We start from the raw sequence: 21,529 nt of genomic DNA, 5'->3' as shown, positions 1-21,529 counted from the left end.
CGGAGGTGCTGCGGGAACCGGGCTCGTGCACAATCAGATCTCGCATCTTTTGCTCTCCACCACGCCCGCTCAGCGCCAATTGCATCACCAACCACTGCCGCGGCCATGCCTCGCTCCCTCGCCCGGCTCCGGTATAAGCCGCCACTAAAGGCCGTCAGGTTTCCCAATATTGTAAATCGCATTACCCCGGAATTCGAACAAATATTAGAACGCAAGGTTACGGCCTATGTCGAGCGCCAATCGAACCCCAAACTCCTCAAATTGCAGACGGTTGTAAACGAAAAAGCAAGGCGACAGCCCACGGGAAAGCATGTGCAGTCACCCTTCAAGCCCTACACGCTGCGGGATGTGGTAGACCCCAAGGGCACAACCAAGCACGGCGAAATCATCTATATTTTCCGCAACACCAAGACGAATCAGATCATCTACTCGCTGCAGGAATTGCTTGATGTATGCGACTAGACACGGCCCGTAAGAACTGTCTACTGACTGTATAAAGAACCATCATTTGGACCAACTTCCCTTTATCGGCAAACACTCAAAACCGCCCGTCCTTCGCCCCGACGAATGGGTCCCGCACTGTGTCGTCACCTTTCCCACCCCCGCCCAAGGCCAAAATGCGTTCCGAAAACTGCGCGAGTTCCGAAAACTACATGAGCTGTCCTGGGACAAGACCAACCCTGAATACAGACGGCTGGATCGCGAGCTGAGGATGAAGAAGATTATGAACCAGCGTGCCAATACGAGCGCCGACCTGGCCGAGGTTCTGCGCATCCAGCGTTCCCATGGAATCATAAAGACAAAGGAGCAGGAGGAGCAACAGAAAAAGGCGACTGCCTTTCTAGACAAGCGATGGGAGCAGATTGACGCCCTCGCCAACGCCGGTTTGGCCAAGGAAAAGCCTGGAGACAATGTCAAGTGGCTCGAGGGTCAAATACAGTCCATGGCTCGAAAACTGAGAATGAAGCACAACCAGAAAGAGGGTGATCAAAAGAGACTCAAGGCCGCCAAAGAGGGCCTAGAAACTCGTCTGGGGAAACTAAAGTACGCATTACGAAAGGCGGAGCAGTTCAAGCAACTACAGGAAAACCTGAAAAAGAGGGCGGAACCTGCGAACGACCCTGGCGCTGAGGACCAGCTAGAGGGGTTGAAGACCAAGGCCCACGTCCTACAGGACTTACTTGACAACCCTGACCCTCTCCGTTCCAAGGAAGCCCTCGATACCGACCGTGAACTCCTCGTCCAATGCCAAAGCGACATCTCCACCCTTGAACTCGCATTCAAAGCAAAAACCCAATATGAAGCTCGCGACCACTACATCGCCCGCTCCGTCCTCCCCAAAGCTCTCCGCAAAGACCCCGCAAAGCCCTACACCCTGGAAGGCGTCTCCGTCCGCTGGGCCGACATCCAAGACGCCGTCTACGCCTCAGGTCGATGGCCCGCGGAAATCGAGCACGAACCTCTGGAGCTCAACAAGGCGCGCGGTGAGACTTTGCTCTTCCGCGCTGAAGATTACGAGATTGAGAAGACCAATGAGGTTAATAGACTCATGGATTCTTTGCGCTTTAGGGCTGAGAGCGAGGAGGTGGAGGAGGAGGAACGGGCAATGCATGTGGGAGGGAGTGAGCTCCAGAGCGGTGTTGGTAGTATAGCACAGTTGTTGCCGAAGAGGAATCCGTTTCAGCGCGCGGCTGCGTGAGCTGCATTTGTACAGTATGTAATTGTATTGTATAAATTTTTTTTTGGGTCATGGTGGTCTAGATTGGGTGCTGTGATTGTTGTGAGTTACACATAGTAAAGACTGAGCCCACTCTGTATTGGTTCATACTACGCGTGTTGATGATATTTGAGATTTGTTTAATCACTACCTATATTCTCCACGATGCTAGACCTCAATATTCTCTGGAATGTATGAGTCTTCTTGGATGATTCAATTTCAAGGCAACGATGGCCCATTGCGACCTTCCTGCGATCCAATCCGTGTGACTTGACACTGGTATTCCTGTCGTTCCTCCTTTTCAACCAAAGCTCGTTTAGAATCTTGATATCAAAGTATGCTTGTAGACCAACAGTCCTATAACAACCGCCATGGTGCGGGCTACAGATCGTTGGTTGGGATCCTACGAAAGCATTACCATCGGTGGTCCTGCGCAGGCGGACACTTGAGATGATGGTACTTGGGTGTATTATGGGCGCACCGTAATTGTGCGTGATATACTGGCAGTCCAAGTGAGAGGAAAGGCGGCCGTGTGATGAAGAGTCGACTGTCGTTGATCAGGTCCGATTTCTGAGCGGCCGTACACCAGTCCTGTCTTATGTCGATGCCCATTCACGGAATGGAGAATGATAACCTCCCCATTTTCAACCCCCTATCATCTGTCTCATAACTCAGGCATTCGTACCAGCCGATTCAACACTATTCTCCTCTTTCTTCTCTCTACCATCCCCCTCTTCCAATTTCAAACTCAGCTTCTCCAACCTCTCCTGCAACGCCCTCTCGGTCTCCCTAACCCTCCTCTCAAACTCCTCATCATCCTCGCCCCCAAATTCTCCAGCCGTCGGTGTCTTCTCGCCGTCCCCACCAGCCCCATCATCCACAACCTCCTCAGCAACTTCCGGTACCGCACCACCCCCAGCCACCTCCCTCTTCTTCTTAGATTCCTCAAACCTCCTCATACAAACTTCCAACCTCTCCAAACTACTCTTCGGCCACACCTCCCTAAAATCATGCGCTCCCACCTCCACCTTCGTCCCCTTCGGCAACCCCACCCACCCAACTTTACTCCCCACAAAAATATGCACATCAGGTTGCATCAGCGCTGGGAAATCCAGCGTTCCGACTCTCACCTCCAGTACCGCCTCTCCCAACCCCCCATGTGACCACAGCTGCACCGAGCATTTGGGACACTCGGCTGTGATATCTATGGACGGGGGTTTCTTTGCGCGTTTGACGAAGACAGGGGCTGTGGGGGAGATGATTTGCAGATTGTAGCGTTCTATACTTAGGAATAGACCGAAGGCGCTGCCGGTAAGCTTTTGGCAGTCGGGGCAGTGGCAGGCGTAGCAGTAGAGGGGGGAGGTTAGGAGGCGGTAGCGGATTGTGGTGCAGATGCAGCTACCGGTTATTGCGGGGAAGGGTTTGCTTTTTATGGACATCTTGGGACTATGTTTCTTTTTGGGGAGGTTGTGGATTACTTTTTCTTTGGGGAAATGGAGTTTTGTGTTGACTTGCTTGATGCGAGGCTGAGCATGTGCTGTCTGAATATCGGATAAGGCGTGTGACGTAAGCGCAGGCTAACGCGATTTGATGGTAATGGGGGATACACGTGATTTGTGCGGTGTGCGCTGATAGAGTTGTGGAACGATACGCTGCTTATATCACTACAAGGCGGATATATTTGAGTCTTGGGAGGTGGCGAGCGAGGATTGTTCGCAGCAAAAAGGTAGAGGTAGTCGCTTACTAAAAGGCCGTCGTCGAAATGATGGATGATGCCTGGCGATGTATCACAGACACTGCTGAAGTACTACAGGGAGATCGGAGGCGTTCACGTGAGACTACCGTGCTGATAGATGATAAAATAATTATGGTAGAAGGATCGGAAAAGTAATTAAATTTCCTAGTTAAGAGAAAAACGACAACTTGCCTCCTCCAACGAAAGGATATCCAGCTCTTCCCATCTCACCAAAAAAACCAAACCGCAGAGTTACCTGGAGGAATGACATTTTCACTCTCTCGTTGCCCTCCAGAGGTGCTACAAATACAACATATATTAACAATCCGACTTCCACAGAAAGTCGCTCAACTCCTTTCCTTCGCATACTTCGACCATGGCATCCCGGACCATGATTGGCAGGGAATAGCTATCAAGAGGTCTGGCGCGATTTCTATTATCCTTGCCATATTCAGCCACATTAAGAGCAGAGATTCCAATCCACATGCCACACATGGCCTCGGCGTCTTCGACCCGTTTTGGCATCTTGTTCCAGAGAAAGTCGAATTCTGTTTGTTTAGGCGTGTCGCTATGGCCCGCCAGTGTAGCTCGCCTGCAAACCTGCTCCCATATTTCCATACAGAGTGTCATAACTGCGAAGTAGTTGATTTTCGCTAGCGGCAGTGGTCCCTGGAACTCCCTCATTATGCAGTCTTTTGCTCGTTCAGTGAGGTCCGTAAGCGAGTGGTCTGCAAAGAAAGCTCTGCAGCGGCTTGGATGATCAAAGTCATAGTGTTTGAACTTGGGACCTTGGTCCTCATCGGCGAGTTTGCCCAGCAATAGGTTAATCCTGTATTTGTTCATGGCACCTTCTAAGGCAAAGGTCGATAGATTCGCGGCTTTGATACGCCCATCTCGAGAAAATGGAAGCTCCTTGTACATTTTGGGAGGTTCCCGATGGAGATAATCCGTGTCATCGAATATTGTTCTACGACGTTTGAGTTTGTAGCCTCGGTAGCGGTCATAAGTAGCAAGGTAATCCTTCCGTGGCCTGTTGGTCAGGCTCGTAAACACTGCAGATCCAAAGTGTGTTTCTAATTCCTCCAATATCGGGAGTTTTTGGCGCATTAAGGCGGTCTGCTTCAGCATATTGTAAACATGTAAAACTAGAGCAAAGTGGCCTCTGTCGTTAAGTAGTTCAATTCCTACGAAAGTGCCGCGACCTAGTATGGACGCCATATGGCCGCCGTTTATCCAGGGAGATTGGTTGTGAAGGCTGAATTCCGTTCCGTCGCGAAAACCGGACATCTGTTTAATGAGATTGCCAATGCCATTCATCGCACGTGAGATGAGAAAGCTTTTGACAGTGAGAGGATCCGTCTTGAAGGTAATTGCGGCCTGCTCAACCACCCGATACACACTGCAAAGAATGGACTGGGCTAGCAAGTTATCATAAATGTATGAAGATTGCGGGTCGGTCTCTGGCTTTTTCTGATGATGAACGTCTGGAATGTCTGGCACTTGATGATCCTTCGAAAGAGTGAATGTAAATTCGAAAGAGCTTGGTAGACCTGTCGGAAGAGCTGGTGAACAATGGGTCTTCGGTTTGGATTCGGTAGCCGGCGGTGTAGTTTCGAAGTAGTCTTCAAGCCTCTCTCTCTCTGGTTTAGCTATAATGAAACCGTCTTTCCTCAACGTTTTGCGAAATTTTGATATCTCATGGTATCCCGCGAGAAACCCCCAGTCTTCGATGAAGTCATTCAACCTCTCATCGCAACCATACCGGCCGTATTCAACTCCATGTTTCCGTGGTATGTAAACTCCTGGTAGAAGCGTTGGTTCTTTTGTGCCTACTTCATTAGCCCGCACCATTTCCCGAAGCCACTCATACATCCAGTTGATCGAGAAACCACCAACAGCCATAGGTACTTCACCGCGCGCAACAGCTGTCCATAGCTCTCGAGACTTGGTGAGAGTCGCTTCAGCTCCAACACATATGCTTCTGTGGCGATTGTAGTGTCGATAGGGTCCTCGGAAACAGACGATCGCTTCTTTGGGGCCTTGGCACGTATGTTCGCCCAGAAGTGGGAGACGGAGGCGCCGTAGTCCGGTTCGTGTTCGATGAAATGGCTCAGTAATTCAAACGAGTTAGACGATAACGGAGTCGTGGTTGGCTGGATTTTCTCCGTGGACTTTGTCTTCTTCGGACATTTTGCACTTTGCTGCCGCTTTGGGAACAAAAGCGCATAAGCATCAGCCAACGTGTTGTTGAAAGCTTTGTGGCGCTCTGTGGATTCTTTGGATTCTTCAGACTTGGTCGGAAGGCCTTCGTAGTACTCTGTCAGCTTTTTGCGGTGTACGAGAGCGACCTTGGAGGCGTCATGGACTGGGGCTGGTGGACGTCTGGCAGATGCCGCTGCCTTTTGCGCTGCGACAAGGATGCCATGTATAGACACCTTCGGGTGCGCAGCATCGTCGACTGATCCAAGGCAACCATCTGTTTGGGGTTGGAGCCAGTCCAATACCACAGCCGTGCTTTGCTTGTAAGCGCGATAGATCTGGAAAAGAGAAGGCGGAAGGCGGTCATCGTCAACAACAGATGTCAAGGGCGCCATGACATCGGCGTACCGTCTGTCGGCTTCAAGAGGAGTTGAGTGGAAAAGGAAACGCTCAATAGAGCTTTTTGATAAACTTGGTGAGCATACCAACGGTCATCGTAAGCGGACTATGTATGATAGTCGCGATGGCAGGGATCGACAAGGATACGGGTGTTCGCGACGTTTCGCTTTCCGTCTGATAAAAGCGGCAATACACGATACTATCACAGATTCACATGCAGGTACGCACAACGGAACTCGGCAGAGGTAGAGATAGTCCTCTGAAGTTACTTTCTTGGTAAACTTGATGATAATAATTTATTCAAGTAATCAGAGCCCGGTTTTCTGATATACTTACCCCCCTTCTTAATGGTAGGCTTGTTCCTTTCACAAGGTTTCGTGGCCCGAACTGCTATCACAGCAACCCTTGTGATGTACTGTCGTATGCGCCAACCTGCCGTAGTGTTGTGTTGAGGCGGTGTTGAGACTAGAGGTGGCGAAGACAAATTTAATTGTCGGTATATTACGCTAGAGGGTCGGCAATGCGCGGGAATTGGGTTGAGATGCAAAAGCCGGGGAAACTCCGGAGAGCCTCCAGAGCGCCGATTGCAACGTCGCAACATGCGCTGTCATAATCATTTCGCTTAATCCTTTTTGCTTGCTTTTTCGTGAAAAACCAACCTAAAATGGTCGTCCTGGAGCCGATGCTTCCCCAGACTCTAGATTTCCATCTCCAATCCCTTGACCCACTATCCCCGGCCCGCCAAGCAGTCAGGGTCAAGCTTACCCCTGCACAGATCACCGCACGCCCTGAAATCTTTTCGCTGGCGCCTCGCTTCGCGTTATTTGCCTCCTTTTTTTGTTTCTAGCCTTCAGGACTCGAGGCTAGAGCGAGGGACCCACAACAAACACATTTCCTCGGGGGTCCACATTCTTTATATAAACACTGTCTGTGTCCTACTACTCTTTCCCCGCATTCACTCTCAAACAATTCACATTACTCCTCCACGACTCTCTTTCAATCGCACCTGCGTAATACACAACAGTCGTTTGCCATACGTGTCACTTGTCACTGTCACGCCGCCTTCACGCCACCGCTAGATCAAAACTCTCTCTTCGCCTCTTCAAAACTTCAACAAACAACAACACACCTTCAAACCCAAACCTCTATCACCATGTTCGCCCGTATCGCCTCCCGTGTCCCCATCACCGCTGCCTTTGCCGGCAAGCGCGTTGCGCCCGCTACCTTCCGCTACAACTCCTCTAGCTCAGCGAGCAGTGCTGCCCGCGTCATGGAGATGGCCGCTCAGGCCGAGCGACCCAGTATGTATAACCACAAGAAAATTTCCGGCGCCTAATTGCTAACACGCTTTATAAGGTGGTGCTGAAGTCGCTGTCCCCGTCATGTGGGCCGTTTCCGGTGTCCTTGCCTACACCGCCTGGAACCGTATGAGCGAACGTGCCTCTGGCGAGTACGTTGAGAAGCTCCTCATCGTCTAAACACGTACATCATGACCTCCTTCTACGATACCCCGACATCTTTTCATCCTTCGTCGATTCGCCGTCGGGCGCGACGATTGTCTGTCTTTACCGACCTTTGTTCGGAGCCTTGGATAGACATAGACTTTCCTGCGGCATAGCGTCTAGCATTTCGTTTTCGATTTGCGCGGCATAATAGATCTTATTTGTTTTCGTTTTGTTGGTATACTGGCATGGGCTCATGCTCAGATGGGTTATTGGGAGGCTGTGACTCACGGCAAGGATTTACGCGTGGGTATGGGACAGGGCTTTTCTTTAATGTATCAATCAATCACAATCTTCACACCTCTTCACAAGGGTACTGGCCCGTATCTCAATCGTCCCCAGCCCTTCTCACTTTGAAGAAGCTGTCGCAGCGCAAAGACACACTAGCGCTTACGCAGTGACATTCAACTAACTTCAATTCTCGCTACAATGTTCCTAGCTGGTCGACACTGACGCATCAACACTGACTAACATTCGCCTCACCTTCGACTTTCCATTCACGTGGCCGAAGATGATGAGCCGACAAAAACTGCTAGATCTATCCAGCGCAAGAGCTCGATCAGCCCACCAACATATGACGACAAAGCATTCTTTGGACTGGTCCTATTCTCTATAACCTGAGTTTCACGCCACACGATACCCTCACTCCACATTACCCACATCGCACCGTTACACACACTGCTGTACACCTCTCATCGCGTTTCCACCAGACAACCGGGCCGTACCACCAAATGTCAGTCTCAACAAAGTCACCAAAACAAGCACAATAAAGACTACTAGGATGAGCAACTCAGGAGCGGTATGCACTTCGTCTATAGTGGCTGATGCAGGGTATCACGAATGGCCACACCTTCAGCCTCACCAACAACGCCACCGCACAAAGTCACATGATGAAAGTTGAAAATTCTCGCTTCAATACTGTATACATCGAGCGAAGCCTTCCCCTCCATCATTCACGATGCAAAAGGAAAATCTCTATACTGGAATCACTTCGATTCCCCGCCAATTCCCTATACGCCTCTCTCCGCGCTGGAAACGCTAACCGACTCGGTGGCCGTATGCTCTGATGCGACGGCAACGGTGTGGTAGGCAACTGTTTCTCCACATCTATGTCTCTGCCGCGTTTCTCGGGAGATAGTGCGGCGCCCGCCGGCCGGATAGGCTGCATGCGGTATGATCCCTGTGTTGACATTCCCGCCGAGGAGGTGGATGGCATGGCTTTTGGTGCGCCAAAGGGACCGGATGGGCGTCGTCGCGAGGCTTGTGATGTGTTGCCGAAGACGCGGGGCATGAGTTTGTTCATGAGAGGTTTGCAGCCGGGGAGACAGCCGCAGGCGACGCCGACGCCGCTTTCGACGGACATGATGATGAAGGTTGAGGCTCCGTACCCTTTGCGAGAAGTTAGTTGGTTGTGACGGAGTTGGTGCGAAGTGAGTGGACGTACAGTAGGCATCAAAGGATACCAAGTAAAGATGTGTGTAATACATGCGTACGACGCCAGCGATACATACACTTTATCGGGATTAGCTTGTGTCGGCGTGCGTGGATTGGAAGCAACTTACATGACACCGAGTGAAAACATGCTTGTCAGCGTCAGACGTTGGCGCAACGAGACTTGTACGCTGAGGAGGTTTTTTGCGGGCCACAAGAAGATAAGAAAGTCGCTAAGCGTGTTTTGTGATCCGTGGAAGTAGTAGATGGCCTTGATGTTGAGACACTTGGCAGTGTGGAAGTACTTGAAAACTTCCCAGTACGTGCTCGCCGGCCTACATTTGTCGTTAGCACGATGCGCAGAGAACAAGGCGCAAAAGGAGTCTTACGAGCACTGGAACAAGATGACAAAGAAGCATGCAATGTTCAGTGATACCGTGTATCCGATCATCAAGCGACAAAACCATCTGTCCAGCTTCCCGGGGAAGATGCCTACGGTGTGTAAGCCAACCGATCCAGATGCCGGTCGTTTCAGTGGCGCTTACGGATATATGTGAGGAGAATAGCCACTTTCATGAAAGTGGTGATGAGTGTGAAAAGCACTTGTGTAGCCATGCCCATCTACACTGTTGTCAGCCTCGTCCCCCTGTTGCGTTGCGCAAAACGTACCTGGGCAGCTTTCATCGAACCGAAGAGCTTCAGTGGGTGGATATCCCCTGTCTCCCATTAGCGATGCGCCAAATTGTGGATGCGGATGTCGTACAGAGATGGTAACCCATCTGGTAGGCTGGAAGCATCGATATGATGAGCATGATATTGTTCGCCACACACATCACCTGCACGAATCAGTCCTCTGCTCTCGCCTCTCCAAACGTGTTTCAGCGTCACTTACAGCAGCCATCAACATTGACCAGTCATCCCATCCTAGTGTGCGTATGAGAACTGTCCGGCAAAAGAATCGACACGATATGAAGGCAATGACGATGACGGTCATCGGGATCACAATGGCCAATGCCAATGGGAACTTGGTTACCGGGTCCACATAATTTGGGGGTGGGAATGCTGCAAATTCCGCAGCGGTTGGAAATCTTGAAGTCATGTTGTGTGGACCAGCACAATGGGAGTCGCAACAACAACAAAAGCAATCCTCGGGGAAGCCAGAACCACGAGTGAGACTGCACGGGACGACCCGCGTGTGTTATAGCCAGCATGTTGACCATTTACCCTGCACTCGGTAGGCTCAATCGTTAGGAAGGACTTGAAACTGACCTGAGGTGAACGGCGCATGTCCCTTGCATAGTGTGAGTGGTGCCTCGACCGCCACCTGCTCTAAACGATACAACTTCCCGAGATGGATTCTAGCTGGGCATACTCCTTGGGACCGTTCCCCCGACCCTCACGCCTTACCCGGATTTTATGGCTTCCATGTAATTATGACGGCGTCCGTTGCACGTCCTGTCGCAACGAAACACCAGTCTGCGATTGATGGAGAAATGCCGTTGAATAGGGGACATTTGCCATGATGGCCTGAGGAAATCCAACGCTACATCAAAACGGAATGCGCCGTTCGTCCCAAGAGTTTACATTCATGGTACCCTACTCTTCTCTTGGAGGGTGCACTGCATACTGCGATAATCAAATTGATCTGCTTGGTGTTTGCGTGGATACCACACGTGGCCGCAAGACCGTTGCAAGGCCAAAGCGCTCTTACCCTTTTCTTCTAGACGTCCGAGCAATATCAGTATCGCGATGTCGATCACACCGGTTGGCGAAACGTCCAAGGTCGGCGACGAGCAGCGAGAAACTACAGGCGCCACAGCAACTGGGAGCCAATTGCGAGTATTGAATTATTCGGCACTTTGTAATATGCCTGATTGTGCGCGAAGATGCAGCTTCGCAAAGAGGAAGGTCGACTGACTCGCGAGATTTTACCTGCCTGGCTAAGCGTAGACGACTAGTCTGAGAGATAAGACTGGACAGGCGTCACCAAGACTTTGAGAATTACGCTATAGCGGCATCTGCTAAGGGCTGGGTTTCGTATAGACTGGGGAGTCTGGATGCACGATGCAGCCAGGGGCTGGAGCTAGACGGCACACGTGCGGGATATAAGAAGGCGTCCCAATGCTTCCATCCCGTGTCCGGCCTGGTGTCGCTCATGCCGGCTACTCAGCTCGGTTTGGCTTCCACAGCCTCAGCTCAACAAGCAGAAGTCGACATCAGGTGTTGCACGGCTGTACTACTATCTTGGGCATAAGCTGTCAACAAGACTTTGCGAGTAGTGCATGTAGCGCGGGCGGGGCACATGGGGTAGCGAGACGTTGACGTTTGTAGCACCCGTAGTCAGGACTCGATGTCGTTAGTCATGGGCCGCGCCAGGTTAGCCGTATGCACAAATACTTCTTTTACGAAGCAATGGTTGAGGATTGGAAACCAGCACTGGCCAGAAAACCCGTCGTGGTGGCTGATGACAGCGGCCGAGACCAAGCTACGGGTTGGTGGGAGCCCCGCGTTGCGTAGCAGATCTTGGTCCGCCCCACTCTGATTCACGGAACGCCGTTTGGTGCCTGGAAGCCTGAGACCAGAGAGGCGTCCTGTGCCTGTAATTACATATCCCGTGTCGACTGTGGTGTGGCTTCATCCTCAGCCCTCGTGCGACGTTGGTGGCTCACACACGCACGAGAGGGGACAATGCACACAGTTGCAGCCCGCAGAGTCACATGCTGACTAAGTGCACTGCGCCCAGCTGCCGAAGTTTACCCATACAGCTCCTACCACACCATGGTGTGGTGTAGTTGTTAGACAATACTCCCACGTACATGCCGCGGCTGCCACACTTTTTGGTCGCAAAGATTACGTCTTATCAGCAGGCTCCACCGCCTCGGGCGCCAGACCTCTTCGACCTTGATCTTCGCCCTCAACTCCACTTCTCCACACGCTTCGCCCGGTCGCTCACGGAGCCACCCGCCCTCCTTGCCCGCTCGTGTGCTACCACTAACCACCTTACTATTGATGCATCTGGCCATCAGATCAGGAGAACTTACCATCTACGGATGCGCTCCAATGGCGCGGGCGCTTCGGCCTGGTGGGCAAGGCTGTTGAGGCATGTTTGTCGGCAAGTTTGACGATGACATTTCACCGTCGGCAACGCGGTACCAAGAGATCTCGGTATAGTCGTCCGAGTTCTTCTGTCTCCTGCTCTTTTCGCCCTGGCTGCGACCCTAGCGCCATCTTGCACTCGTCGAAAGCAGCGCTCCCTTGCGATGTTGGTGCATCCACACCCATGACGTCTGGTGCATGAATTGTCGGGCATATTGGTCGCAGCCGGCGCGCATTCACTTCGAGGCAGCGTGCGTGCATAGCTCAATCCTGGAGTCTCGGTAGCCTGCCGTGGGTCTAGAGTGCTTTGCGGCTGCTCCAGTACCGCGGTTGTCTCGCAACAGCGCAGATCCTCTCAACTCACTCTGCTTCTTTTGGACATCTTAAGGAGCGGATGGTGGCGGATACAACCTCATATGTCTGTTGGGGAGGGTAAAAGCAGGCAGGATTGTCCACCTTGACCGATTCGAACATACCAAGCACCCGGAAGACTGCAGCCGCGAATGCGGATGATAGGGCGACTGCCGGCCAATACATGAAATCTAGGAGTATTCTGCATGAGACTTCCAGATAATGGTGGTGCAGTAGAGTATGCAATTGTGAGTCGAAGCGTGGTCATGTGGATGGGTGTGGTGGGGCAGGGCGTGGGAGTGGATGGTAGAATGGAAAGTGTGGTAGCAAGAGGCGCAGAGTTCAAAAAGATGGCAAGAGCGACTATGCAGCACATTGAGCCGGGAACAAACACGAGCGACTTCCTCTGCACTGTCAGATAGTAGATCAGCTTGGCAAGCATGCATGTCGATGGTGATGTCAATCCTCTCAGTTCGCGCCTCTCAGCAAAGCGCACTATACGGTTTTGATGCGTTAGGGAGACGCGTGTGGAAAGTTGTTTGACTCAGACTACACAGGACGACATAATGACGTGAGTATCCTGTAGATTAGGCACATGGAGGACGCTTCGACTGAGCAGAAGCCACCAATGGCCTATCAACCACTAGCGCACAGTCAAACAGTCCAAGTATCAGAGATATCATGAAAGATAGTGAAGATCGTCATGTATGAAGATGAAACTCTTAGAGAGCAACTCGTACAATCCCAAGAAGATAGCACACATGGAACCTCGGTCACCGTGTTTTGAGTAGTCCACGCAGCGGAGACATGGCTTCATACGGCATAGCTTTCCAACCTTCGAAGCTAGGCTGTCATCCAACCACCGTCTGAAAGCGTATGCAGAGCGGAACCGCCCAGACCACAAGAAACTGTTGCGGGGAACATATTCGTGCAGATGTTACGTGAGCATGTGCGAGCCTCGGTCGTAGAGGGGGTCTAGTTCAAGCGTAGGTCTGTCCAGAAAACTGGACACATGGAACACCCCTGGATGCATCTCGAACTGGCTATATTGCGGATGTGCGACTCTGTTAAGTATAGGTTCTGTAGATTGCGTTACAGTCAAGAAATAATCGACAACCTCTAGGCGCAGAAGGCGAGACTATGGGAACTATCCGGAGCGGAACCCTCGCGATCCGACCAACGGGTAGAGGGCTCTTTAGGGGATAGGTTCTGGACCCTCAGCATGCTAAGATGGTTGGGCTGGGCAGAAAAGATAAAGATGTGACAGTAGCCCAGGAAGACATCTCAAGCAAGCAGCCGCACTCAGCGCGGGTCCGCACATATTTCAGGTTTTGAAGGGATGTCCCACACAGGCCTGATAGCAGAGTCTCAGACATGCAGTCCTTCCAGGAGTTTTGATGCGCCAGCCCAATATCACATTTTTGATAGTTAGAAAATACACATTCTTTCCGGAAACCCCCCGGGAGTGTGGAAATTGATATGTGGGGAAAACCAGTAACATGAACATGCCATACACTGTTTTTATGTTTGATTCTACGTGACACGCACAAAGTGTAAGATGAATGGCTGTTCATTTAGAGCCCGGGAAACGAGACAACACACTCATAACCACTTCTGCTCCAAGGTTTATACTGCACGAGCAGCGGAACAACTGGAGCCAGATGCTTTGTTTTCTGTGGGGAGAGAGAGGAAATATAAGGAAATTGGTTTGTAGGCCCGCACACATGCGGCAGATCTGACAGCTGTTCTTTTCGAAAGGTCAACAGAACATACTTTCATCATCTTCAAGTTTCGGTGATTCCGGTTTTAGCGACATGGAAAGAGCTTAAGAGGCAGGTACAGGGTAGCTGCGATTTATAGAGAGCGTGGAGAAGTAAATAGAACAGACGTCTCATCGGAGTCTTGAAATTTGCGGAGTCCGAGAAGCGGAGCTATAAGAGCTAGCGCACATGAAACTTCACAGAACGAATTTTGAATATACAGTATGTGAATGTGGGGTAAGAAAAGTGCACATAGTTGGTAGTGATATAATTTTTGGAAGACAGAACACTAACACATGGTAAGCATCTAATCATGCTTCTAATATTGGGGTTTTTACAAATTATCAAGTAATCAAGAAAGGCCTTTGTGTGGCCTCTGTAGTACTTTTCAAAAAAGGGACGACGCAGCTCACATATGATCTGCTGACAGAGATTTTTGGAAGAAAACAGAAAACAGAAACATTCAACTCCATTTTATTGCATTTCAAGAATGTGGGAAATTAGAATCCAATGTAGATGCTTTGCAGAAAAAGGGAAACAGAGCAGCCCACATCTAACATGGTGTTGAGTCTTTTTAGCCATACCAGCAACAACGACAGATTTTTGAGTGTCATTTTTTGCATATTCGATTTTTAGATTAGAAGATGTAGTGTCAACGATTGCTTATGTTTGAGAAGGCGCAGAGAAGCCGACATAGAAACTGTGGGCTTGTTCCTTTGAAAAAAAGAATAAGACGCAAAACATTCATCGTTTCATTGAGTGGTTTTATTGCATATTCTGAAGATTAAGGAAGAACGTGAGAGAGTGAGTCTCGCGTCGAGGCTTTTGTGCAGACAGAGGCACAGGGCAGTCAACATTTGCGGTCCATCTTGCTGATCTCAAGTAGATAGGGGAGAAAGAATTCCACTTGATCATTGACAAGGGTTGATTCGATTTTTTTTGGAGAGGATAGTCACAGACACATGTGCCTTCTCGTATCCGCATTTTGATATTTCTGGGCTTTCAAAGCATGAACGGATTTTTGTTCAACTTTTTGTGCGTTGAGAGAGAAGGGATCCAGAGAACCCGCATGGGGTATAAGAACAACATATTCAAGAAAACTCGGAAGCGGTCCATGGCTTTGGAATCGTTGCATTTTTAGTTTTTGTGAGAATCTTAGCTTTTTGAAAGAAGATGGAGAAAGCAGATCCCTCGGCAGCGTTATTTATGTATAAAGAGCGGGCATGCAAGACATCAGTAGGAGTTTTATTGTGTTAGATTTCAGGTAATGCGCGCGGCAAAACATACACCCATTTCGTGGAGATTTTGGAATTTCTAGTAATTACTTTCAGAACGTGGTGAGGAAGAAGAGAAGGCGGACTACTCCTCAAAGCTGTTTACATGGACAGCAGCAGACAGAGAGACACATGAATTTGTAAGAAAGCCGGGCGCGTTGGCAAATGTCCTAGCGATCTTCTCTTTACAAAGTGTAAAAGGTGATGGCGCATGGAGTAACTGCAGTTGACACAAACGGAACAAAGGGGGCACATATGGTAGAGCGTTCCGCGATTTTGGAAAAAGGATAGAAAGGGAGCATAAGCACATACAGTTTTATTTCAATTTAAGTATCTTAGTATACAAGCAAAAGAGGGCGAGGAAAGATAGCTCGTAGTAGCTTGTTTTCGTTGTATATAGAAAGGGGAACATACGTTATTAGGCTTTACATTATTAAGATCTTGCCATTGAGAGGAGAGATAGGAAATAAAGTTTGTATCGCCGAGATTTCATAGAACGTAGTGTGGTAGAGGGATAGCCTCAATAGTCAGAAGAGAGGCTGCCGACCCGCAATCGGTAGAGAGTAGAGAACAAGAAGGTATCCGAGTAACAAACGGTAGTATTAAGAATGGTGTACGATAAGATGATCCGATGATGTCGAGCTTCTCCTCGCGGAGTTGCCCTAAAATACTCAACCCTAGCGCCGATTACCTAACGCCGAACACGTGACAAGCTACTACACCACAGTAGGTAGGAAGAAGGCAGCAGTGCACATAGTACTCTTTCGTAGTTCTTTTTCTATCGTGAGAACGGAGGTATGGTTTTTCACCCAGTTAATTTTGAATATTTGCTGTTTGGGACAAGTAGACAAAGTAGATTTCAAGCATCGATACGCTGCCGCTTACGGGGATAATTTGAAAAAGAAGAGTAGAAAAAAGAACACTTCCAGTCTCAGCTTCCCATTCACCACAACACTAGAGGCAGAGACATTACTTAGAAGTCTATTTGTCGGAACATGCGCGTACAGCCAGCCCGGCGAGTTTTTCCGGGCCGGAAGCTTGGACCACTAGTTAGACCAAGCTTCCCGCTTAGCTCGCAACCGTACATATGGAGATCTCTCCATCCAGCTCTTGCTCACTACTAATCAAATACTATACACTTTGTTCGTTGCAACGACTGCTAGTATTCGACACCTTTGCCGTGTCAACACTATTATTTTAGATTTTAGAAGGGAAACATTGTGTCTGGGAGAAAAGAGTATTATTATTATTATTATTATTATTATTATTATTATTTGTCGAATCGTGAGTATCGGTAGAGACGTCGGCTGCTTGACACTTCGGCCCGACTTCGGCCCACCTTGCGCAGAGCTTAGGTGTACCTTCGTAGCAGCTATGTTCGTAGAAGATCAATACCAATACCAGTCACCAGAAGAACCTCGTTGTTGTTATTCACCCGTACGATCGTACAAGGCCTACCAACACTGATCAGTGATTGCATGGCAGTCACAGACAGTTAGGTTAGAAGAGACAGATCCTATAACCCGCGCGTTCCCTAGATCGCCTATATCAGCGGCGGAGTTATCTGTGCTAAGTTCACTGTTAGCTGTATCAGGCGTCTCATCCGGCTTGAGACCGACCGTTCCAGCCGTATCAGAGCGTTCCCAGACGCAGTCCATACACGCACCGACCCCCACTTGGTCGCGCCATTGACCCGTGTACAACCCACGACTACCGACGAGTCCCTGGCGAACGCAGCCAGCAAGGCACACGTCAACAATCTACGACAACCGACGTATCCCTGGCGAACGCAGCCAGCACGGCACGCGTCAACAACAAATGGCGAGCGAAACAGCAAGCAGTAATGGAGGCTGTACACTCACACGAGAGGAGTTGCTAGGGACCACAAACCTAAAGGCAAGAGAGTGGCGTCACATTGATCCAAAGATCTGGGACGATGAGATCGAAGCCCCAGACGACGAGGTAGACGGAACTGCAGCAACAACGTACATTGCGCGTGCGATCGCAGACTACACAGACCGGCCAACAGCAGACGCAGAGCTCTTTGGTGAGTTCTGTCAGGACTTTGAAGGCTGGACTGAAGCTATGTTTATGCGCGCGCATGCAACGTATACTAAGGAACTAAAGCGGATCCTCCGCTTTAAGGGCGTGTACACTGGCCGTGTTAACATGCCGCCAAGCGAAGCTGTGGCCAAGCTACTGCACAAGGAGGATTGTCCGAAGTGGCCGGACGATCAGTTCCAATCTACTGCCTTCGACGAGCGGTCAGCGGCGTATATGCTGCAACAGCGGAGGCTACTAGGACGACACACTACGGGATCGGTACAACCTACAAACGTAGGGACAGCGAGTCGAGCGCAGAGCCAAACCTCTGCAAGGTCAAGAGACCAAGACGCAGAGGATCAACAAACCGATGTCCAAGACGAGACCCGCACCCGTACCCAGGTCAGCCAACAACTAGCAGATCCGCTTGTAGAGACAATTGAACAGACACCACAGGCAGACGGGCGACACCAGGCGGACCAGCGACAGCAAAGTCATCAACCTCGCTTAACGTACAACAACTTTGACAGATTCCGCGAATACACGCCAGCATACCCACAACGCCCAAAGGGACCGAGCGTCCCTCCAATTATACCTTCAGGGGATACAGACCCATACAAGGCAGTTCCCCAATCGAGTTTAATAATGGGAAACTAGATCCGAAGACAATCAATGTCTTTACAAAGATGTGGGATCGTGAGAAGAAATACACAGGGAAGCCGTACGACCTCCTAGACGACAAATTGAAGATCTTCTACAGCATCTGCTATCACGCAGACATCCAGCCAGACCAATTCCATGCAGTCTTTCCACGGATCCTGGAAGGCCGTGCGCAAGACTACTACCTCCACTTCGTTGATCAGCGGACAGATACATTCTTGACTGTATACACGAAGCTTAAGAACCACTTCGACACGGACGTCAACCACAGTCACTACTATGCAGACTGGACGACGACATCCTTTGCTAAAGTCCATAGGGAGAATCCTGACAAGACACTCCATGAGGTCCTTGACATTATGCTAGACAAACTCCAGTTATGCCAGAGGGCGCTTGGGCAGCAGTATATGGGAGAATATGCGCTCCGGACCACAGTAATCACAGCATGTCGAGGCGTTAAAGAGTTCGCAATGGCGCTCTACAGGCCGTCTCTAGAATGCGAGGTCCAGACTTTCCAACAAGCAAGTAAAGCAAGTCACCGCTCTAAACTTGACTTGCTTGGTTCAAACATAGGCTTTACTTGACTTGCTTGGGGTGATTTTTTTACTTGCTTGACTTGCTTGTATTACTTGCAAGTACTTGGATTACTTGACTACTACAAAGAGATTAAGCTACATACAAATTACCAAAACTCAGTGTTCCACTCTAGTATGTTGTAATCTCCTACAAGCTGCTCATCTGAAAGCTTAGCCTCGCTACAGTTGTACGGTTTATAACCAGCTCGCACCCATGACCTTACTAATTGAAGAGCTGCGAGTAGCTCACTGCCCAGAGCACGTCGTTTAGGTTCAAGAAGGTCGCCAAGCTCACTGAAGAGGCGCTCACAGTCGCTGCTTGATGCTGGGATAGTCATGATATCGATTGCAAACTGCGCTAAATGCGGGTATTTCGGCAGTAGTTGTATCCAGTATTGGACAGGATTTCCATCTGCGTTGTACTGCTCCTGCGTCCACTGCGGCTCTTGTGTTTTCCAGCGCTCAAACTCGTCAAGTGGAGCCTCTCGGTCATTGTTGCGGCTAAGTATAGCAATAATTGCCTCGTCTATGTTGTTGCTACTCGGCGCAGTTGTATACCGCTGGCGTGCTCGTTGAGGTTTGTATGCCGCCCAAAGCTGTTGGAACGACGCGTTGGCACTAGTAAGCCAATCAGCTTTGTCTGCCCACGCCACATCGCAGTAGTTCTTGTAGTACGGGTGTAGGCAAACAGCGGCGTAGTAAGCGGGCGAGTCGTCGAGCTTGTTGTAGTAGTCGTTGGCTTTGCTCCACGCGGCGCGGAGGTTGACGTTGAGGTGATCCTCTGGAGCCTCGGCATGAGCGTTGAAGTCGACGTGCTCGAACGGGCGCGCCCGGGCCTCAAGCTTGCTGAGTACGTACTCAAAAACGGGTATAACCTCATAGATTGCGCCGTATTTGCCATCCTTAGAGCGTCCCTCGAGGCGTTTTGTGGCGTACTTGAGCGGCTCTAAGCAGTCCTGGTACTCTGCAATCACCGCCCAGTCAGCAGCTCGGAGCCCAGTTGATCTCATCCAGTTTGGGGCGTCGGGCCGCTTATTATTCCGCTGCGCAGCGTGCGCATCTTCAAGGATAACCCTATTGATATGATGCTCAGCGTACAAGTTATACGCGGCTTGAAGCTTGGTAGCGCGCTCAAAAGCAGCATAGTATGAGTTCCAGCGAGTGACGACAGGCTTGACTGGCTCGAGTACTTTGAGACGCCCTTCAGCAGGCAGGTTGTTGTTGGCAAGGCGCTGGTAGCCACGAAAAAGCTCGTACTGTTGCGGCGTTTTGATATAGTTGATGACGTCAACTAGCACTCCAATAGGGCCATCTTTCCGCCACTCTCGCATATACTGCTCCTCGGTATTGTACTGCTCTTGAGTGTTGCCGTAGGCGTCTTTGTTGGTGCCAAATATAATAGCCTGGCCGATGAGGTTAAGCGTGTGACAACTGCAGCGGAGGCGCCGGTGAGCGGACTCAAATTCGTACTCGCGCGCGAGCGCGGCGATCGCAGTGTCGTTGTTGGTAGCGTTGTCGAGTACAAAATAGCCTAATCGGTCGCTTGTTATTCCGTATGCTGAGAGCGTCGTCGAGATAGCTTTGGCAATAGCCTCACCGGTGTGGGCGCCAGCGAGCTCAGGCAGATCGATTGGTAAGTCTCGTATTATTCCAGCTGCGTCGGCAAAGTGAGCGACTACTCCAAAGAAGCCACGTTTACCACCCTTTGTTGTCCAGCCATCAAAGCTTACGTGTATTTTGCTTACTGAGCCTGACAGGGTGTCGATAACTTGCGGTCGTATAGACCGGAACAACCTCATCACAAAGGTAGAAACGCTGGTATTACTTACCCACAACGCTGCCTCTGCCTCTGGGTTGGCAAATCTCATCATCTCTCTAAAATCAGGCGTCGTAAGTTCGCTGAGCGGGTGGTTTCGGTTAACAAGCCACATGACAGTGGCTGTTCGAAAGCCCTCTACGTCGAAGTTTCCAAACGCGTTAGCAGTGTTTTGTTGTACGTCTAAACCAGCGTCAAAAGCTTGCCGCAACGACAGCTGGCCTCGAGCTCTCTGCGCTAACTTTGGGCCATCTTTCGTAAGGTTGTGGCCAGGCTTTGGTTGGCTGAGATGGGTGGCTGCTGAGGTTGTAGCCTGAGTAATGTTAAACAAACCACCACGGCCAGCGTCGATAGTTTTGTGTACATGGCAGTACTTGCACACAAACCAGATTCGAGATGTAGCATGGCGCTCAACAACGCGGTAGCCATACTGAAAGATCCAACTTTTTGGGCGCTTAGAACGCGCCAATGGCTTGATAAAATCAGGTAAACGTGCCCAGTCAATGCCGTCAAAGTTCTCAACTAGTGCGCTGTTTGTCTCATCCTGACCACCCTCTCCAGCCTCAGTTGTAGCCACCGTGCCAGCTCGGCTGCCCTCGGTGGGCGCGACAATCTCAGCCTCCGCCTGCGACTCTAAGAACTGCAACTCGAAGGTAGGTATTGGCGGCGAGGCGTTAGCCTGGCTTGCGGCAGCTAGGGTTTTGCGAGGTGATCGACGCTGAGGTCTAGGCTTAGATGCAGGCTTAGATGCAGGCTCAGGTGAAGCCTCAGGAGTTGAGGCGACGTTGTTGGTGGCAGCGGCTACTTTCGTACGTTTGCTCCGAGCAGAAGTTTGTGGTAGGCGACGTTTGGCCATATTGGGGGTATCAGGGCAGTATAAATCACTGGAAAACGCGTTGCTATAGGGGATACTGCATTGCGATAGGCTTCTAGACAGGCGTACGTCGAGATTGGAGCAATGCGCTAGACTA

General features: G+C 50.4%; 10 protein-coding genes across 10 annotated transcripts; 4 read left to right on the top strand and 6 right to left on the bottom strand.

Annotated features, from left to right (window-relative positions):
• Positions 1-105: 105 nt before the first annotated feature.
• PtrM4_083000 (Mhr1 domain containing protein) lies at positions 106-1,575 on the top strand (the record flags this gene model as incomplete). Its single annotated transcript, XM_066106561.1, has 3 exons — positions 106-450; positions 500-1,537; positions 1,570-1,575. The coding sequence occupies 3 exons, from the start codon at positions 106-108 to the stop codon at positions 1,573-1,575; spliced, it is 1,389 nt and encodes a 462-aa protein (XP_065963499.1).
• An 813-nt stretch (positions 1,576-2,388) lies between these two features.
• On the bottom strand, positions 2,389-3,156 carry PtrM4_082990 (glutathione-dependent formaldehyde-activating enzyme; the record flags this gene model as incomplete). Its single annotated transcript, XM_001940381.1, has 1 exon — positions 2,389-3,156. The coding sequence occupies one exon, from the start codon at positions 3,154-3,156 to the stop codon at positions 2,389-2,391; it is 768 nt and encodes a 255-aa protein (XP_001940416.1).
• A 614-nt stretch (positions 3,157-3,770) lies between these two features.
• Positions 3,771-4,559, bottom strand: PtrM4_082980 (uncharacterized protein; the record flags this gene model as incomplete). The annotated part of the gene is made up of 1 exon (XM_066106560.1): positions 3,771-4,559. The coding sequence occupies one exon, from the start codon at positions 4,557-4,559 to the stop codon at positions 3,771-3,773; it is 789 nt and encodes a 262-aa protein (XP_065963498.1).
• Positions 4,560-5,281: 722 nt separating this feature from the next.
• PtrM4_082970 (uncharacterized protein) lies at positions 5,282-6,046 on the bottom strand (the record flags this gene model as incomplete). Its single annotated transcript, XM_066106559.1, has 1 exon — positions 5,282-6,046. One exon carries the CDS (start codon positions 6,044-6,046, stop codon positions 5,282-5,284), a length of 765 nt encoding a protein of 254 aa, XP_065963497.1.
• A 1,157-nt stretch (positions 6,047-7,203) lies between these two features.
• Positions 7,204-7,528, top strand: PtrM4_082960 (DUF3729 multi-domain protein; the record flags this gene model as incomplete). The annotated part of the gene is made up of 2 exons (XM_001940383.2): positions 7,204-7,351; positions 7,407-7,528. 2 exons carry the CDS (start codon positions 7,204-7,206, stop codon positions 7,526-7,528), a joined length of 270 nt encoding a protein of 89 aa, XP_001940418.1.
• A 973-nt stretch (positions 7,529-8,501) lies between these two features.
• On the bottom strand, positions 8,502-9,559 carry PtrM4_082950 (uncharacterized protein; the record flags this gene model as incomplete). The annotated part of the gene is made up of 5 exons (XM_001940384.2): positions 8,502-8,941; positions 8,997-9,064; positions 9,115-9,318; positions 9,373-9,475; positions 9,529-9,559. The coding sequence occupies 5 exons, from the start codon at positions 9,557-9,559 to the stop codon at positions 8,502-8,504; spliced, it is 846 nt and encodes a 281-aa protein (XP_001940419.2).
• A 45-nt stretch (positions 9,560-9,604) lies between these two features.
• On the bottom strand, positions 9,605-10,082 carry PtrM4_082940 (uncharacterized protein; the record flags this gene model as incomplete). Its single annotated transcript, XM_066106558.1, has 3 exons — positions 9,605-9,699; positions 9,747-9,819; positions 9,876-10,082. 3 exons carry the CDS (start codon positions 10,080-10,082, stop codon positions 9,605-9,607), a joined length of 375 nt encoding a protein of 124 aa, XP_065963496.1.
• Positions 10,083-17,282: 7,200 nt separating this feature from the next.
• Positions 17,283-18,164, top strand: PtrM4_082930 (uncharacterized protein; the record flags this gene model as incomplete). The annotated part of the gene is made up of 1 exon (XM_001940386.2): positions 17,283-18,164. The coding sequence occupies one exon, from the start codon at positions 17,283-17,285 to the stop codon at positions 18,162-18,164; it is 882 nt and encodes a 293-aa protein (XP_001940421.2).
• A 29-nt stretch (positions 18,165-18,193) lies between these two features.
• On the top strand, positions 18,194-18,751 carry PtrM4_082920 (uncharacterized protein; the record flags this gene model as incomplete). Its single annotated transcript, XM_066106557.1, has 1 exon — positions 18,194-18,751. One exon carries the CDS (start codon positions 18,194-18,196, stop codon positions 18,749-18,751), a length of 558 nt encoding a protein of 185 aa, XP_065963495.1.
• A 98-nt stretch (positions 18,752-18,849) lies between these two features.
• Positions 18,850-21,414, bottom strand: PtrM4_082910 (uncharacterized protein; the record flags this gene model as incomplete). The annotated part of the gene is made up of 1 exon (XM_066106556.1): positions 18,850-21,414. One exon carries the CDS (start codon positions 21,412-21,414, stop codon positions 18,850-18,852), a length of 2,565 nt encoding a protein of 854 aa, XP_065963494.1.
• Between the last annotated feature and the right edge of the window lie 115 nt (positions 21,415-21,529).

The sequence above is a fragment of the Pyrenophora tritici-repentis genome, chromosome 3 (assembly GCF_003171515.1).
Source record: "Pyrenophora tritici-repentis strain M4 chromosome 3, whole genome shotgun sequence".
NCBI lineage: Eukaryota > Fungi > Ascomycota > Dothideomycetes > Pleosporales > Pleosporaceae > Pyrenophora > Pyrenophora tritici-repentis.
The sequence above is the reverse complement of the archived record's forward strand: the minus strand, read 5'-3'. Positions and strand labels throughout refer to the sequence as shown.